The sequence below is a fragment of the Camelus ferus genome, chromosome 20 (assembly GCF_009834535.1).
Source record: "Camelus ferus isolate YT-003-E chromosome 20, BCGSAC_Cfer_1.0, whole genome shotgun sequence".
Taxonomy (NCBI): domain Eukaryota; kingdom Metazoa; phylum Chordata; class Mammalia; order Artiodactyla; family Camelidae; genus Camelus; species Camelus ferus.
Genome location: NC_045715.1, coordinates 16,934,816 through 16,952,980, shown reverse-complemented (window position 1 = coordinate 16,952,980; position 18,165 = coordinate 16,934,816). Strand labels below are relative to the sequence as shown.

Sequence of the window (18,165 nt, the reverse complement as noted above, 5' to 3'; positions counted from 1 at the left end):
TTTCCTATTGTTCAAATGATCACCTTCCCATACATGCAAATGTAATCTAAATACTTTGGGCACCTGGTTAACCTAGAAACCGTGGAGTTGGTCTGGGCCCCTCCTAGCACCTGTTTTCCATCCTCATTCAGAAAGCACACATGCTCAAAACAGCCTAAAGAGGCTCCCACTGGAGAAGTGGGACTTCTGCGTGTGGGGTGACTTTGCTTCGGGGTACATTTGCAAAGGGTCTTTGACCTTAGTAGTGTGATCAAGGCTCCCTTAAGTTACCCTGGCCAGGGAATTTGAAAGGGACGCTTCTCCCCCAGGCTGTTTAGGATCACGGTGACCAGGAAGGCATTAGTAAGAAAAGGAGGTGGGGCATGCTGGCCGCTCTGCTTCTCGAGAGACTTTGCTTGCTCCCCTGAGAAGTGGGAGTCCGTGGTCTGGATGCCCATCTTTAGAGCGCGAGCTACGGGCTGAACGCTGGGCAAGGACGGCCGCCTGCCCGCCCATCCCGGGGGACGCGTGTGCGCGTGCGCGCGCGTCGCCGTGGTAACCACGCAGCGGAAAGGCGCTGAATCACAGGCGCGCGCTTTCCCAGCGCTAGCTGAAGCTGCAGCCGGGGTCAGGCAGGGGCCCTCCCATTGCATCCTTACTAGACCGGTGCTGACCCTGGCAGGCCTGGCTGGCCCGGTGCACAGGAGCGGTGGCCACCATCACTGTCGCTGCTGGAGGTAAGAGCGCAGCAGTAGCCTCAACCTGTCTCCGGTTTGGGCATGAGTCTCTCCTCTGGGGCTGTATCCTGGGGAAGAGAAAGCGAGGGTTTTGCTTGGATGGGGCGGTACCTCCTCCCTGACAGAAGATGCGCGTGCCAGTGTGTGGAAGAGTGACTGTGTGTGTGTAGGGCGAGCTTCAGCCCGGCCAGCAGCGGCCTCAGGTACAGTATCCCACTTCCCAACCCGGCTGGCCAAATGGCCAAATGATAGGAAGGGAGGGCAGCAAGTCGGCAGGTTATGCAAAAGAAAAATAAAATCAAGACGCCCTGAGTTAGGAGGTGAACGTCTTAAGGTTCTTCTGCATATCTAGGAAAGGGCATTTCTTGATTACTGCACTAATTGATTGTTTCTTAGTAGGGTGGAGTCAGGAAATCTGCATCTTTTCCCAATTTCACTAATTGCATTTCATAGACCTGTAGAATCGGTTTTCCTTAAACTGCGTTTAGAAACATTTATGTGAGCTATTCTGTCATTTGCTAAATTCACTTTATCTCTGAACCTTACCATAATCTGAAACTTAAAACCTCTTAATGGCTTTTTTCTCCTTCCCGTTGAACTTCCTCCACAGAATGAACATTAATCAAGATATTTTAATCAAGAGCATAAACCTAAGATTATGAATGTCATCATTTATTTTCTTAATTATATGGAGAGAGAAAAAAGTATGATATACACACTCATATCCATTTTTATTGCTAGATTTCTCATCTAAACATTTTGGTTTGTGGGTTAATATTAGTTGTTTTTCCAGAGCTTAAATAGAAAAATTGGATGATATTTTTGATGATGATAATAGAAAAAGCAAATTTTAAACAACCGCCCCCCCCAACAAACAAGCATTTTTGAAGGGAATTTTAGTGTTTATTTCTTTATTCCTGAAATGCATACTCGCTGTCCAAATGCTTCAAACTGTTTATTATAAGAAGACCACAATCTGGAAGACTACTAAAATTATTTCAAATGTAAAATTTTATTTGGTGCTTATTTTACATAAATTTTCATACAAATAAGGAAAACTGGAGATCCCAATTCAGCTCTAGACTTAGGAGGCGTAAAGAAAGCTGAATTCCTCTGTAATTTGTTTTTTTTTTTACTCTTAAAATTTTGTTTTTAATTTTGGGGGGAGGTGATTAGATTTATTTATTTTTAATGGAGGTACTAGGGGTTGAACTCAGGACCTTGTGCATGCTAAGCACGCACTCTACCACTGAGCTATGCTCCCCCTACCAATTCCTCTGCAATTTGAAACAGAGAAATATAAATGTATAAAGACTTTTTAGAACCACAGGTGATAGAAAGATTAATCAATGTTTGCCACTTAAAATACCAAGGGAGGGACTTAATTTCCTCTCAGAATAATAAAAATAATTCAGCTAAAATCTTTATGTATTAGTCATAGTCAAAAGAGAGTTTCAATAATTTATTAATGTAAAAGAATGGATTTGCTGTTAACTTTTCTTGACTTAATTTTTTTTTCCCTAGCCAAACAGAGAAGGATTTTCTTCAAATAAATATGTAGAACCAGGCTTGACTGTTTTGGGGCAGGGATGTAGATTGCCAGCTCAGATAGCCTGGGTTTTGTCATGGGCTCTGCTCTTGGTGGCTGTGTCACATTTGTCAAATTACTTAATTCCTCTTAGCCTCAGTTTCTTCATCTGTAAAATAGGGATAATATAGGACCGACTTAATAGAATTCCTATAAGAATTAAATAAAACAATATGTGTAAGAGCTCTTTGCTCATTGCCTTGAATGCAATAGCACTTCAATAAAATTTAGTTGCTACTATTCTTGGGTTGTTTTCTTTTCAGGAAACACTTTCTATGTCTTCAAATTAATTTGGCACTAAAAGTAGAATTATTTTGTTCAGATTTACAATGTCACATTGTCATAAAATACATACATTTTCCTTGCGGCATCTTTACAACAACAATAATAAATATAATAATCACAATCTAAAGGTATGTCAATTCCAGGTAATTATATTTGATACCCTAAAAAGGGAGCTTAGCTTTAGTAGGCCTGGAATAATTGGGAGGTTATTGTTCTTTTTGTTTTTTTTAATTTGTATTTTTAGATACTCTTCATTTGAATTCCAGAGTGAGAAACTTACTTGTTTATTTCCATTAAGCAGTACATATGGTTGGACCAAAATAACCTGTTTTTGCATCATTTGGTGGAGTCTTTTAACCATAGGTGTTTGAGTTGCAAAGTAAGGCTTCTTAAAGAAATGACACACAGGTAGATAAAGATATGGTGTTGGAGTTTTAGCTCCAAATTATATTGGTAGAATTCTGTTACATGGTGTTAACAGGAAAGTGTTGGTATGCACAACCTGCTGTGCATCCTTTGCCTTAAGTTCGAAAAAGCATGGGATTATTCTGTTTAAGCGTGTAGCTAGAGTAACAGAATAACTCCGACCCCAAAATGAATGTTCAAAGTTGGCTTTATTCTGGGCTATAATTTAAAGCACCAGAATGATTAAGTATCAAGTGTAAATTAACTCTGGTGTTGCCACCCACAAATTTTAAATGCTGCAGTTTGTAGTATGTTTTTTTCATAGGGTGGTGGGGAAGTATGGGTTGCTCCTTTCTTGGATAATGATCCTATTATTCTAAAATTGTGATTATCTGCATACCTTACCAGTTTTTTTTGCTGTCTTCGTTAAAATGAAGTGTAGGATGTCTGACTGTGCCGTCTCCTGGTCAATATAACATAGTTGCCTTTCTTCAAAATTTTTTCCAAGTAACGCTTAAGATGACTTACCGTCGATAAAACTACTATCTTTGGAATCTCTCTCAGTATATTTGTACTGATCAGGAGGTTGAAATATTTTATTAATTCACTATCTTCAACCTCCTTGCCTTAAAGCTACAAAGCACCCAAGTTCTAGGTGCCGAATGCTCCACATTTTATTGTAGTCTGGGAAGGACTTCTCCCCAGACACATACGTGTTTAGGAGTATGCTACTAGCTAACTAGTCTTTACCCATTTCCATCGGGTTTTCCTAACTACTCCTGTGCAGCAACTGCTCTTCCTAAATCTGCAGAAACTTTTTCTGATCTCATTTTCCTAGATTTCTTCCACCCAGTTGACCATTCTCACTTTCTTGAAACAAGGTCTTCTGGTTCAGAAGTACCATCCTTCAACCCCCTCCTAGAGTTACTTTCTAAAGCAGATATATGAACATGTCACACCTCTGATTCAAAATCTTCAATGTCATATCTATATGTGGGTGAATGGATAAGTAAAATGTGGTCTATACACACAATGGAATGTTATCCGGCCTGAAAAAGGAAGGAAATTGTAACACAGGATACAACATGGGTGAATCTTGAAGATATGCTGAGTGACGTAAGCCAGATACAAAATGACATTATTGTATGAATCCATTTACAGGAAATATCTAGAATAGTCAAATTCTTAGAAAGTATACTAGTGATTACCAGGAACTGCCAGGAGTAGGTCGTGCTATTTAATGTTTAATGGGCACAGAGTTTCAGTTTGGAATGATGAAAAGTTCTGGAGGTAGTGGTGGTGACGGTTGCACAAGAATAGATGTGCTTAATGCCAGTGAGCTATACACTTAACAATAGTTAAAATGGCATATTTTATGTTATATATATTTTACACAACAAAAAATTTTTGTACATCTTCAGTGTCTCCCCACTGCCCACTCAGTGAGGTGCTCACCTCTTAGTGTGACTTATACAGTGCTTACTGTTTCTTCTTGGTTTACATTTTCATCTTTTCATTTCCTGAACTTATTCTACACTCCAGCCACATGGAACCACTCAAAATATTCCATCCATTGCAAAATTCAATGCTTTCTCTGTGCAGCAGTCTTGAGAGCCTAGAATGCCTTTCTTTCTTCAACAAGCAACCACTCATCCCACAGGACAGAGCTTAAATGTCACATTTCTCAAGTCTTCCTTCCAGTCCTCAGTCCCTCCTTCCCTGATGGCCATCTGGCTCTGTGGGTGTGCCTCATGACACCACCTGTCTCATTATCATGTAGGATGAGCTTCTGTAGAATAGGGATGTTTTATTTATTTCAAAATTTTTTAATTTTTAATTTTTTGCAATATATATATTATTTGCATTTAAAATATGGGACATTTAATTTTTTAATGCATATTTTCTTTTTTAAAAAACCTAATGTTTCCATTCTTCTCGAAAACTACCTTAGTGTACTTCATTCCCCCTCATCCCCAACCACTCATTCTTCACTTTAATATTGTTAGTAGTTTTCTTGGATAACTTTTTTTTTGCATTCTTTTTTAATTGACATATAGTCAGTTTACAATGTTGTGTCAATTTCCAGTGCCCAGCACAATCTTTCAGTCATACATATACATGCATATATGCGTTTTCATGTTCTTTTTCATTATAGATGACCACAAGACACTGAACACAGTTCCCCGTGCTATACAGCAGAAACCTGTTGCTTAGCCATTTCATATATAGAAGTTAGTATCTGCAAATTTTGAACTTCTGATTTATCCCTTCCCACCCCCTTATGGATGATTTTTTATTATTATTTCCAACATGTTGGTCAGTTTCTAGCTTACCAGGGCTTCTTCCTCCCCTCTGTTCAGTTTTCATTTCTTAGCTCTTTTAGTCAGCATCTGTGAGCGGTGTACTCCGTGTTTACCTAAAAAAATGCTTATTTTATTGTTACTGTTGAATGACAGTTTAGTAAGTATAAAGTTCTAGGTTGACAATGTCCCTTGGGATTTTGAAGATTCTCTTTCTTTCTTTCTGCCTCTTCCTCTTTCTCTCTCTCTCTCTTTTTCTTTCTTTTTTATTGAAGTACTATTGATTTACAATATTGTGTTACTTTCTGGTATACAGTATACTGATTCAGTTATACACACATATATATATTCTTTTTCCTATTATTTTCCATTATAGATTATTACAAGATACTAAATGTAGTTCCCTATGCTATACAGGAGGACCTTATTGTTTATCTATTTTATGTACAGTAGTGTGTATTGAAGATTTTATTTCTATTATCTTCTGGCACCTATTGTTGCTGATAAAAATCATGTCATCAGTCTAATTCTATTAAGATAATCTGTTTCTTGTCTCTGGCTCTTTATAAGTTCATTCATCACAGGTGTTAAATAAATGCTTTTTGGAGAATGCTATTTTTCATGATGTGAAGCTTGAATATTTTTGTGTTTATCTTCCTTGTCTTTGATAATATCTAATTCCTTATTTGACCAAATTAATTTTGTCCTTGCATTTGAAACCAATATTGTATTTTCCCTCCTTCTCTTTTTAAACTTTTCCTATTAATTTTTGTTTGTCTTTTGAACATTCAAGTAAACTTTCCTCTTAGTAATATATAGTTATCATGATAGCATTTATTAAATAGTAATTCCCATCTCATTGTTTTGTTCCTCCTAGTTTGTTATGGAGTAAGCCCTAATAAAGTCATTTTAGTTTATATATTTTATGTGATTTTTGCTTTATAATGGATATTAGAGTCTACCATTGCCTTTTCTTCTCATTCCCCAAATATCCTTGCCTATTTTTACCTGTTTATTTTTTTGCAAATGAATTTTATTAAGTACTTTAAAGCGTTCTATTAAGTTTTAATTCATTCTTTGTTTCTTTGTTAACCTAACATATTGTTATCTTTAATATCTACTGTTTTTCCAGGTTATACAAGCTTCTCTCTGCATTTATTCCGTATCTCCCATTCTCTCTCCCAGGACAGTTTTGTTATTGTATTTAAAGAGATTCTGTGTCACATTTTAAATCTTTTTGCATGTTTGTAATGCTTCTGGCCATGCCTGGGAATGAGATCTCTCTCATTAGTGTACTTTCTGTCTATTTGTCTGCTTGATACAGAGATGTTGTTGCTTCAAAGGACTTTGCTAATCTTCACCAGCCTGGTTGTATTAAGCCTAATGCTGATGTTTCTTTCATTAATTGGATGGATTTGATGAGGAGGAGATATCTTGTGTTACTCTCTCCACTGTCTCCTTAATATCTGATTCTTAGAACATTGTTAAAGGAGGGATTTGACACTCTTTTTTCAGCCTGAATTTTCTCCTCTTTCTTCCCTAGTCTGCCCTTGGAGCTTCAACACAGTTTGTTTACTCCTCATTTCCCCACGAATGCCCTTCCTGTGCTTTAAAAACCAACATTGGATCATGTTTCCCTTAATTCTGCTTGATCTCCTAATAGGAAGTCACTTTATACTGTAATTGTAAGGCATTATCTCCGTTGCCAGTAAACTCCTGGGTAATCCTCTGTGTTGATTGGCACAGGTTTTCCAGAACTTATTTTACTTTTTCAGCTTTCAGTGGAGGAAGTCAGAGCATGGACTATAGCGCTGAAAAACTGCCAAGTTTTTACCTTCTGGGCTTGGCACCCAGCTAATGTATTGTCTGGATTTCCTTGGCCTTACCTCCTTGGTTTGTTGGTAGGATTTGGGGGCTAGAGAGCCCTTTGTAGATGCAGGAACAGCAGGTGTAAACCTCTTCTGCGGTACCTTCTGAGCCCCTCTCTCTTCAGTACCACTCTCCAGGCTCACACAAGTTGGGGTGATGGAGTGGGACCCATGAAGAGTTTACTGACTGCTTTGGCAAGAGAAAGTGCTGAGAGTGAGAAAGATCAGGAAAAAGCAACCCTGACTCACTTTGATCTTTTCTATTCCTTACCCATTGGAACTTAGAGGCTTACTTTGGAGAAAGTAGAAACTAACTTCTGATTGGTGAGCCACAGAACTTCAACTGATGAAACCAGAATATTCTCTATACCTATTGGGGATGACAATATTACCTCTCTCTGATTCTTAATGGGAGTTTCAAATAATATGAAGTATGTAAAAATTGTCTTGAGAAGAAAAGGACTATTGTAAATGGCTATTGATGACGGTGATGATTAATTTTACAAATCATTTTGAAATTTTCTTGTTATTAATAAGATAGATTATTACCTGACAATATTCTACCTTTTTTCTACTTTGTTCCTTTTTCTTCATAGGGAAAAAGTGAATAATTATTTACTTAATGCCAGAAGGTTAAATTCTAAAGGACAGCTCTTTTTTTAAATTGAAGTATAGTTGACTTACAATATTGGGTTAGTTTCAGGTGTACAGCAAAGTGATTGTTATATATATGTATGTACATGATAGATATGCGTATATATTTTTTCTTTTTTTCAGTTTTTTCCATTATAGTTTATTACATGATATTGACGATAGTTCCCTGTGCTATACGGTATATCCTTGTTGTTTAAGGGAGAGCTCGTTGATCAACCAATCATAGGCTTGACGATAAATGGAATTGAAAGATTAAACAGTCTCAGAACTGAGGAACAGTTTGCTTGATTCAGAAGTGTGGTAATCACCAGCTGGCTTCAGAATTGGACACAAAGCAGATTCACTGTCATTGACACACAAAACGTCTAGCATCTGAACTTGGACATTACCGAGCACTGATTGGGTTTTCCTGCACAGTCACCTATAGACTATCTCTCCTTGTGCATATTTTCTAAAGGTGATCGTTTAATTATTAGAGCACAGGACAAAGCATTTATTTAGGTAACAGTGTTGACCCCATTAGTAAGAGTTAAATTTAGGAAGAAAGAAAAGTGTGGAGTCAATTGAAAGCTAAGCTATTCCCATAATTAGGGAGACTATTTAAAGCCCCATGATGTACCTTCAAGATTTTACCTTCTGAAAAATTTCCTCTTAATGTAGGAAGAGTAGCTCCAGGACTGTAAAACTCTGGTGTTATTTATAATACAAAGACGGTGAGACAGTGTGTTCATTTGCAGCAGTTTAGAAAAGACGTAATATATTTACTCTAGGAATTGGTACATAAATACGTATAAATAAAAATGTGTCTTACCTTTTCTTCCTTCTCACATATACTCTTTCACTAAGTGCTCTCCAACCATCCTTTGAATTGTTCTCTTATCTGTTTTGTCCCGTCACCTCCAAAATGAACAGGGCATCACCACGTCCCTTTCTAGCACTGCTTTGACTCTTTGAGTCCAGGATGCTCAGACGGTACACCCATGGCCTGCAGTCATCTCTGTGGTTGCAGTCTGCCTCAGCAAAGGCAGTTTTTGTCAAAGTAGTGGCTGATCAAGCAAGGAAGGAAGGCTAATAGAATGAAGAGACCATCTCTGGCAACCCCCAGTGGCTAAGTGGAAAAGGAAAAATACAGCTTGTCTTGTCTGAGTTCACTGGCTCCGAAAAGCAGGAATTCACCCATCTAGTTTTGTTAGCCAGTAAACAACAAACAGGACAAACTATAAATGTTACAGAAATGACAGGTCAGCCAAGAAACAAACACCACTCAGAGGGTTGGCGTACTCAGGTTTATTACGCCAGCGGGCTCAGAGGGGCTACCGCTCCGGAGCTCTGAGCGCCTCTGGGAAGTGTGAGTGAGGTTTTACAGAGCTGCTTACAAGCTCGGGGTCCATCAGCCAACAGGGTGAGTACAGCTAGGCAGTATCATAAAAGTGGAAGCAAAGGGTTGCTTGCAGTTACCCGAAACTGGTCTAGCAAGGTGAAACTTAAAATTCATGAGTTAGCCCAGCCCAGTCTTGGCCCAGCCCAACATTTTCCTTCTCATAAACACAGCCTGTTCTAAATAGCCTACAGGAAAATGCAGTCCAGATCTGTTTGGACCTTTGAAATTAGGCCCCTTTGAGCTGTTTTCATTTCCCTCAGCAAGGAAAGCTGCAGCTTGCATTTTCCTGAGCCCATAGCAGCATTGCACTGCAGTATTATTGATAAAAGCCAAACATCACAAACAGCCAACTGTCTAGTTATAATCATCACCTGGGTAGGATGTTGCAAAATAACAACAACAAAAAAGAATAATGAAAAAGAAAGTAGCAATGAAGGATACTTGTTGTGGTGGAATATTAAGTAAAAATGAGAACTGTGTTTCTCTGAGAGGATGGCTTTGGTTAGTGTATGTATACATATACTGAAGGAAACCCTGGCAGGAGAAGATAGCCATTCATTAGCGTGATTTGATCTGAATGCTTTTAGTGGACATTTTGTCATACTAATTAAAGAAAGTTATTTCATTCACTCAGCCTCCACCCAGGCAGTATGCCAGAGCTTGAGGACACAGGAAAGCAACCAATGAAAAGCAGGTCTTCTTGGGGTTTGCAATTTTTTTTTTTTAATTGAAGTATCTAGTCAGTTACAATGTGTCAATCTCTGGTGTACCAATACATCATTTTAAAAATGATACTTTTCTTTTTTTTCTAGTGTTATGGTTTATTTTCTTCTGTCTGTTCATATGCCCTGCCTGCCTTTCCTTTTTGTTTTTATTTTTTTATTTTTCAATGGGAACATAGGAAAGAGGGGAAATAGATGTGGGTCCAGTCTGCCATCTTGAACTAGAAAGTTTTCTTTTTATTCTTAGCTTGCTAAAATTCTATTAATGAAGCTTATTCCCCCCAAGAAAGATTAATGTGACTGTATTTGCTGTGTGGACTGTGCCTCTGGATAGTCCTCGGAATAATGATGACCCTGGTTTCCAGGATCTGCCGCTTGAGAGAACGCAAACACTTCGAACAGCAAGGGTGGAACATTCCCTCTTTAAGGAACACCTGGGGGCTTGGTCTATTACTGCAACATCCTGCTTCTCAAGCTTTGATGATAAGTAGGTGTGTTAAACAGCAATGATGAGAGAACCATAAGACAAGCACCTATCCCCCAAGTATCTCCTCTACCACCATCTGTCAAAGGCACCTAAAATAGCCTTTGGGCATGAGGAATCTGTATGACAATGCTAGCATCCTCATAAAGAAGACCTTAAGGTTTAAACAAGTAATAACAGTCGACAGCTTTGCCTGGAAGCTTGGGTTTAGAGACCTGAAAGGGAGGGAATTGATGGAGGAGGGAAGAATCTGACCAAGACTCACCAAAAGGGGAGACAGGCATAATGCCATGCTTCTCGTTTTTCCTGTGTGCCAACTCTGGCTGGTATCATACTGCTTCTGGTTCTTGCTGTGAAATGAAATACTAAAGAGAATTGGCAGCAGGAAGGTAAGTCCTTTGCCTGCACGGGAATAATGGATAGGGATTCTTTAGGGGCAGGTTGAGGATAGAAAAAGCAAAAACACAATTATGGATTGTCAGCATTCCCTTCAGGGTAAAAACTGAAGAGGCTCTCATATTTGGAAGGGTCTTAGCTAAGATTAAAACCAAGCTCAGAAGTGCTGCAGCTTTACTTACAAAAGTGACTTTTTAAACAATTTCTGAAGTTAGAATTGCACGTTTTTCCATGTCTGAATGTCAAGTTCAAGAAGCTTTACTCTCCTACTCCCTGCCAACATTGATAAAACATCTTGAAAGTAGGGGGAGGGTATAGCTCAGTGGAGAGCATGTGCTTAGCATGTACAAGGTCCTGGGTTCAATCCCCAGTGCCTCCATTAAATAAACAAACAAACAACAAACAAACAAACAAACCTAATTACCTCCCCCCACCCAAAGAAATTAAAACTGCTCCAAAAAGCAAAAGTCTATTAACTATTATCTATATATCTATGTACATAAAATAAATTTCTTTTTTCCCAACCATCCCAATATTTTTATTGAAGTAAAATAAATTTCTATCTTCTTTCCTCCAGTGGTATATTATTAACCAAGGATATACAGAACAGGATTTTAAAGCAATTAATCTGCTAGTGTTAGAATGAACAGTGATTGGAATCCACTTAATTGTGGTTTTAGTTAGCTGGTAGTTTTAATCAGGTGAGAGCTCTGCTTGGTTTGCTCCCTCAGAAGCAGCCAGGGAGTTGCTACAGTGTGATTTGCACCCCTGCTGACAGCCAAGTGTGGCGCTCTCCAGATCAGAAGGCATTATTTTATTTTAAGATTTTCCCCTTGCCCATTGCCCATTTCCCCACCCCTGCAGGTCCATCTGACTGGGTGAGAATGGTTGTTTACAGAACCATTTGAAGATAGGCCAGTCCCTCCACAGACACACCTCTCTCTCTTACTCAAGTTCACCACTCAGGCAACTCTCCCCTCTCTTCCCTTTCCTTTCCATTTATACTTCCTCCCAGTGCTGTTAACCAGTCTCCTGGCTTTGAATGCCAACTCTGTGGCTCCCAGTTGACACTGCCAGCTCTTCCCTCCTCTGAACCCCAGATGTGTTTATCTGGTGGCCCGCCCAGCAGCTCCACTTGGATGTCTTCCAGGGTCCCCCATTTCAAGCCATGGCGACCCCATTCTCTTGGTTGCTCAGTCATCCTGGACACTTGTCTTTGTCTCATGTCCTGCATTCCATCCAACAGCAAATCCTGCACTCTCTACCTGCAAAATACATCAGGAACCTGACTCCTCAAGACCTTCACTGCTACCACCTGGTGCAAGACGCCATCCTCCCACCTGGACCACTGCACGAGCTTCTAAGTTCTCTCTCGGCCCCTATACTCTCTTCATCACAAGGCCGGAAGCCAAGGGTGCTAATCCTGCGACTCGTCCGGTCTCAGAGGCAAAGCCAGAGATCCCTTGTGTTGACCTATAAACCGCCACGTGGCCTCCCATTGCCTCCCTAACCTTGCCTTCCTGGGCCTTCCCCTCTTCTAGCCTTGTGGACCTCCATACTGTTCCTGGAATACACGGCACATTCCCCCGGCCAAGCCTTCGCATCTCCTGTCCCCTCTGCCGGGAACTCTTCTTTCAGACGTCCACGTGTTTCATTCTCTCATCTCTTTTAGTCTTAAAAGCTCATTAATTCTTCAGCTGTGTTTAATCTGCTGTTTAACCTATCCGTTGAGCTTTTGATAACAAAAGTGTTATCTTTTTATTGTTACACTTTTGCCTGGTGATTTTTCACATCTGCCAGGGTCTTTTTTTTGGGGGGGGGGTACAAATCTTATACCTTACTTTTTTTTCTCTCCTTAAATGTTTTAAGCATCAATTAGTTCATATTTGTAAGCCAGAATTTCATTATTTGAAAAATCTCAGGGGCCTGATTCTCTTGTCTTTCTTCTCTGTTGCCTTTCTCCACAGTGCCTGGGTTGTTTAGTAATTTGGAATTCTAAGCTCAAGGTTGTCTGGGTTCTCCCCTAGGGGTTGAGGAGAATTCTTCCAAAAAAGGATTTATCATTGTCTCTTCCAGGTATCTTTGGGTACTACCAACCCAGGACCACCGGAAATTGAGGTAATTTCTCCCCGTGGGGTTAATTAGACCAAACTTGCCATGAAAAGTGGAACCCAGACCTGTGAGGAGCAAACCTATGGTTGTCCATTCTCAAGGAAGAATTTTTTTCTTCCCACAGAGCACAGTAGCCAGATTTTTTTTCCCCCTTAGTTCATCCTTTTCACCCACAAGGATCTGTCTCTTAAAGACTCCTGGTTTTAAGAGGCACCTTAGTTACAACCCCTCAACTTGAACATGCCCAAGGCTCTGACTTCTGTCTGCGTTGTATCCATGAGACTCACATCTCTAGGTTCTGGAAACCAGCAGTTATCTTGGGCAGCTGCTGCCTTGGCATCAGCTTTCCAGCTTTCTGTTTGTTTTCAGCCTTGGGGGATTTCCCTTATTTTCTTGTGAGTGCCGTTATATATTTAAAAGGTGTTACATTGTCCCCAGCAATCTAAATATTTTATTGTGCTGGCATTTTGCTAGAAATCCAGACTTTTCCCATGCATATATAATACTCCATTTTCTGCTCATAATCTGCATCTTTTGTGTAGTACTAGATCATAGACTTCATGATAATAATACATGAATATTATACAGTCATGAGACATACAATATTTAAGTATACCTTAATATTGGATATTATTGCTTTTGTAAATTAGAATAAAACCGAATTAGCTTTTTTTTTTTTTTTTTAATGGAGAGAGACACATAAGGCAGGACAGAATAGTGGAAAGAACATATTCTCTGGTGTCAGACATGCCTGGATGAGGTTCTAATTCTTGGACTTTTTAGCTTTTCTAAGCCTCAGTTTCATCATCTGTAAAATGGGGCTAATAATATGCAGCTGGAGCTGTTTCAGAGGATGAAAACAAAAGCATGTAAAGTGCCAGGGACATTATGAAATAAATGGGAATTTTTACAAATATTAATTGTACTTTTCATCCAGTATTGTATTTGTGACAGTAACCTAGCCTTGGAACCTGTCCAGAGGAGGCAGCAATGACTTCAGCTTGGAGGTTCTGTTTGGGAAGGAAGGCTCTGAAGAACTGGCTTGTAAGCTGGTTATTGGTAGGGTAGAGGAGAGAGCATGGGGAGGTTAGTGGATGTTGGAAAGAAGACTGGGAAGAGGGGAGCATGGAGAGTGGTGTGATGAGTTCGCTCCCCTCTCCTGAGATGTCTGTCCTGGCATATTTCAGGAATTTTTAACATTGGTTCCTGTCATCATTTGCACCAGTCTGTTACATGCATGTAATTCACCACAGTCCTAAGAGACCTGCCACGGGGCCAGGGGGATGTTCCTACTTGGTTGACCTGAGTTTATTGGTCACAGCTATGACAGCGACTAATTCTAAGATCAAAAGTGAACTCAACTGCAGTGAGATGGAAAGAGAAATATATGAGTCATACATTTCCTCCTATTCTCTGCAGGATAGTTCTGGGCAAACCTTACCGAAAAACAAGGCAGTTAAGAAGTAAATATCAGAAATGTTGGATTCTGGCTGTCATACAGGATTTCTTTCTTTTCTTTTCTTTTTTTCCATACACTTAACTCCAGCTGAGATGAAAGCTGTCAGCTAGCTTTGAAAAGTAATTTGTTGCAGAGAACCATGGTAATTCTCTTTGAGATAGGGATTACTGAATTTCAAAATTGCAATTTAAAATGTGAATACATCCTTTTTTTTTTTTCCCAGTGGCTTGTTTGCTAGGTCTTTCCCTCACTTTGGTCCTTTCACTGGAATGATGGTAATTCATTGTGTTCTTTCTCTTAACAAGTTGTTCGTGCTTACAACTACGTGCTTTCATAACTCAGTGGGGATTCAGCATATTGACTGAATTTGAGTGGAACTGATACTTCTAAGGTGAAGTATAAATGTCGACTCTTTCTCTCAATGGTGGTATATGTGTGGACCTTCCTTGGAGTAGAGACATAGCCTAGTAGCAGTTCTAACTAGCTGCCCAGGGCAGCCCAGGTATTTTCTCATAGCTAGGGTTGCCTGACAAAATATAGTAAAATATGTCCTAAATATTGCATAATAAAATTTGTTATTTGTCTGAAATTCACATTTGATTGGGACTCTTTCTTTGCTAAATCTGGCTGCCCTGCTCATGCCCCGTCCTGCTTAGTGTTATGCACCCAGAGTCCCTTCCTGTTTGTGACCTCATGTGGGCTCTCCATCCCTCTAGTGTCATCTCCTGAGCTTTTGATGCTCAGTAGATCTAAGCCTCCAGACCAAGCACAGTGACAAGAATATTCAATTTATTTATTTACGTGCAAAATATTGAAGACGTTCACATGATTCAAGAGGCACAAAAAGCTACTTGTTGAAAAAAGTCTCTATTCTTGCTGTCTCTGTGATCCTTAGCTATTAACGTATGATCTTGTGTATTCTTCTAGAGATCGTTAATGCGTTTTCAAGCAAATCCATAGTTCTGTTTTTCCTAGCCCCAGTCTCTTTTCCCACAAATGGTGAATAGCACTTACACTATTCTGCATTTTGCTTTTGTCACCTAACAGTTGGTCTTGGTAGATACCAGCACAGGAACAGCTTCGTCTTCTTCACAGATGCAGGGGATTTTATGGTACAGGCAGCCTTTAATTTATTTAACCACTTCCTTGCTGACGAGAGTTTGGTTGTTCCCAGTTTGTTTGTTAGTACCAATATTGCACCCCGGAATAAACTAGCGTGGGTGTGATTTCATGAATGCTTACAGATATAGTAGAATAAATTCCAAGAAGTGGAACAGCTGAAATGTACGCTAGTACCACGTTGTCCTCCATAGAGACTCGCATCAGTAAGGAGCGAGAATACCTGAGTAACCATACTCTCACCAACACGGGGAAGTCTAAACGTTTTATCATATATGACCATCTCATCGGTGAGAAAATGGTATCTCTTAGTTTTAACTTGTGTTCCTCTTTTTATGGGTGAATTTGAGCATCCTTTGAGGTATTTAAAATGCACTTATGTTTCCTTTTCTGTGTTTTGTCTGCTGATGGACTTTTTCTATTGGATGGTTATTGACTGGAGGGCACTCCTATGGATTAGGGAAATTATCCTTTGTGATATGAGTTGCAAATATTTTCCTCACTTAGTTGTTTGTTGACACTTTGACTTTATGTGTGGCAGTGCTTCCATGAAAATTTTTATTTATCCGTATTTTTAGTTGTTGCATACAACTTATTCATATTTTCTGTTATGATTTCTGAGTTTGTACCATGCCTAGGCCTTCCCCATTCAGAGATTACAAATATATTCTCCTGTAGTTTCTTTTCTTTAAAAAAAAAAGCAGCTTTAAGATAATAGTTCACATATCATACAATTCACACATTTAAATAGTAGAATTCAATAGCTTTTTTCTTTAAGTTCTTTTTTTTTTTTTTTTTAAATGGAGGTACTGGGGATTGAACCCAGGCCCCCGTGCATGCTAAGCATGTGCTCTACTACTTGCTTTCTGAACAGACTTCCAGTGGATGGTTTGCCTGAGATATCGTTGTCATGGAGGGGAAAATTTCTCCCTTCCCCTCTTGGTCCTTTTGACTCGTCAAATAATTTAAACGGCGTAAGGCAAGTTAACAGGAGAAAATCACATTTAATTATACATGTACAGAAAATCCATATAATGTGAGAGATTCCAGGTAAAATGAGAGTCAGGTATAATGAGGTATATATATCATCCTGGACTAAGGAGGAGAGGGTCGGGATCTGGGACTTCAAAGGGAAGAAAGGCAATTCATAGGAAGATGAAAAAGAGCAAAGGTTTGGTAAACAAATGTTTGCTGTATCATACAGAGACAGTAGGATACAGAGAGGAATTTTAACAAACAGGCTTTGCTGGATACCTCTCTGTGTACCACAGCTAGTTCATATTATACTGTATTTACCTATGGAGATAGCTCCCTTCCTGGAACAGGTCCTTTATCTAAATAGACAGTTAGGGTGAAGGTTAAAGGTTCTTCCTGAGTCCTTTGGGCCTTGATTGTTTCCAGCTTGAAATAATCCACATGTCAAACTGGCACATCTTGGAGTGTCCTGCCCTGAACACCTTGGGGTGTTAACAAGGCAGGCTTCCCATTGCTACAAATGCATGATAGAAATAACTGTTTGTGTTTCTCCATTTACCTGTTCTTTTCTTCCTTCCTGTCTCTTTCCTGTTTTTCCTTTGAAGTTCTTGAGGCCAAAACTGGCTCCAAAGAAACATCAAACAAAGCCTGCACCAAAGGCCTCTCAGGGCCATCTTAGAAGCATTGTGCGAGGCCGAATGGCGCCCCCTACAGCTGTGCTCTCCTTGTTGCTGCTGCTGCTGCTCTTTACAGGTAGGAAACTGTCACCCTGGAGATGCCAGTGTTACACTTGAGCTTCCTGTCTTTGGCGTAAGGCACTCAAATCAACCCGAGAAGACGAAGGTGCTGTGTGTTGCTTTCTAATAGACTCATCTCACATATGAAAGGCAGACCTCATGCATCAGTGGTTTCTGGAAACAGGCATTTAAATTTTTTAGCAAGACTATTTTGGGGAAAATAAATCCTATTTCATATATATTAGGAAAACTTCATGTACTTATTTAAACTTTATTTTTTGTTTTGTTTTTTTAGGGGGTGGTAATTAGGTTTATTTAATTTGTTTATTTTTTACCAGAGATACTGGGGATTGAACCCAGGACCTTGTGCATGCTAAGCACACACTCTACCACTGAGCTATAACCTCCCCTATATTTTTGTTTAGAAGAATTATATAGTAGATATTTTTGGAAAGCAAATGACAGACCCATTTGTATCATAAATCTTTATTTTCATATAGTCTGTTTGCTTATTGTGGACACACCCATGGCATAAAATCATTGGTGAGCATCAATTCTGGGGACATGCCCCAGCTGGGCCAGCCAAGCCAGCTAAGCCCCTTTGAACTTAGCAGACTGAAGGTGGAGATATGGCCAGGGAAATGGTTTTATATCCAAGGTTTGCCCAAGTGTAGTAAAACCATGATGAGGCTTACCTGAGAATGACCCTTGTTAAAACCTTGTGGTTTCCGAGGTCCCGTACAAACCTCCTGAATCAGAACTTCTAGTGAGTGTGGCTCAGGGATTGCAAGCATCTAAATTTTTTGTTGGCTTGTTTTATGGAAAATTTATTTCCATGTTCCACTGTGAGAGAGACATGCTCTATATGAAAGAGATTTTAATATGCATCTAAATTTTTATAAGCACAGTTTTAGATTCTAAAAGCGCCACTTCAGCAAATGCTACCATTGGGAAAGGCCTAACA

The 18,165-nt window shown here is 39.5% G+C and overlaps 1 protein-coding gene across 6 annotated transcripts in view; it reads left to right on the top strand.

Moving 5' to 3' along the window:
* Positions 1-541: 541 nt before the first annotated feature.
* The window catches only part of KIAA0319 (KIAA0319 ortholog), a 65,802-nt gene continuing 48,178 nt past the window's right edge, over positions 542-18,165 (top strand). For 4 of the 6 annotated variants that reach the window (XR_004313475.1, XR_004313474.1, XM_032462587.1 and 1 more), the window contains exons 1-2: positions 542-716; positions 17,070-17,217. Coding sequence is in view for 3 of the 6 variants with exons in the window: in XM_032462587.1 (XP_032318478.1) it covers positions 17,163-17,217 (55 nt within the window). In the remaining 3 variants the exon portion in view is untranslated. Of the gene's footprint in view, positions 717-12,875; positions 12,918-17,069; positions 17,218-18,165 lie in introns of all 6 variants that reach the window. The other 2 variants (XM_032462588.1, XM_032462589.1) reach the window with 2 other exon arrangements.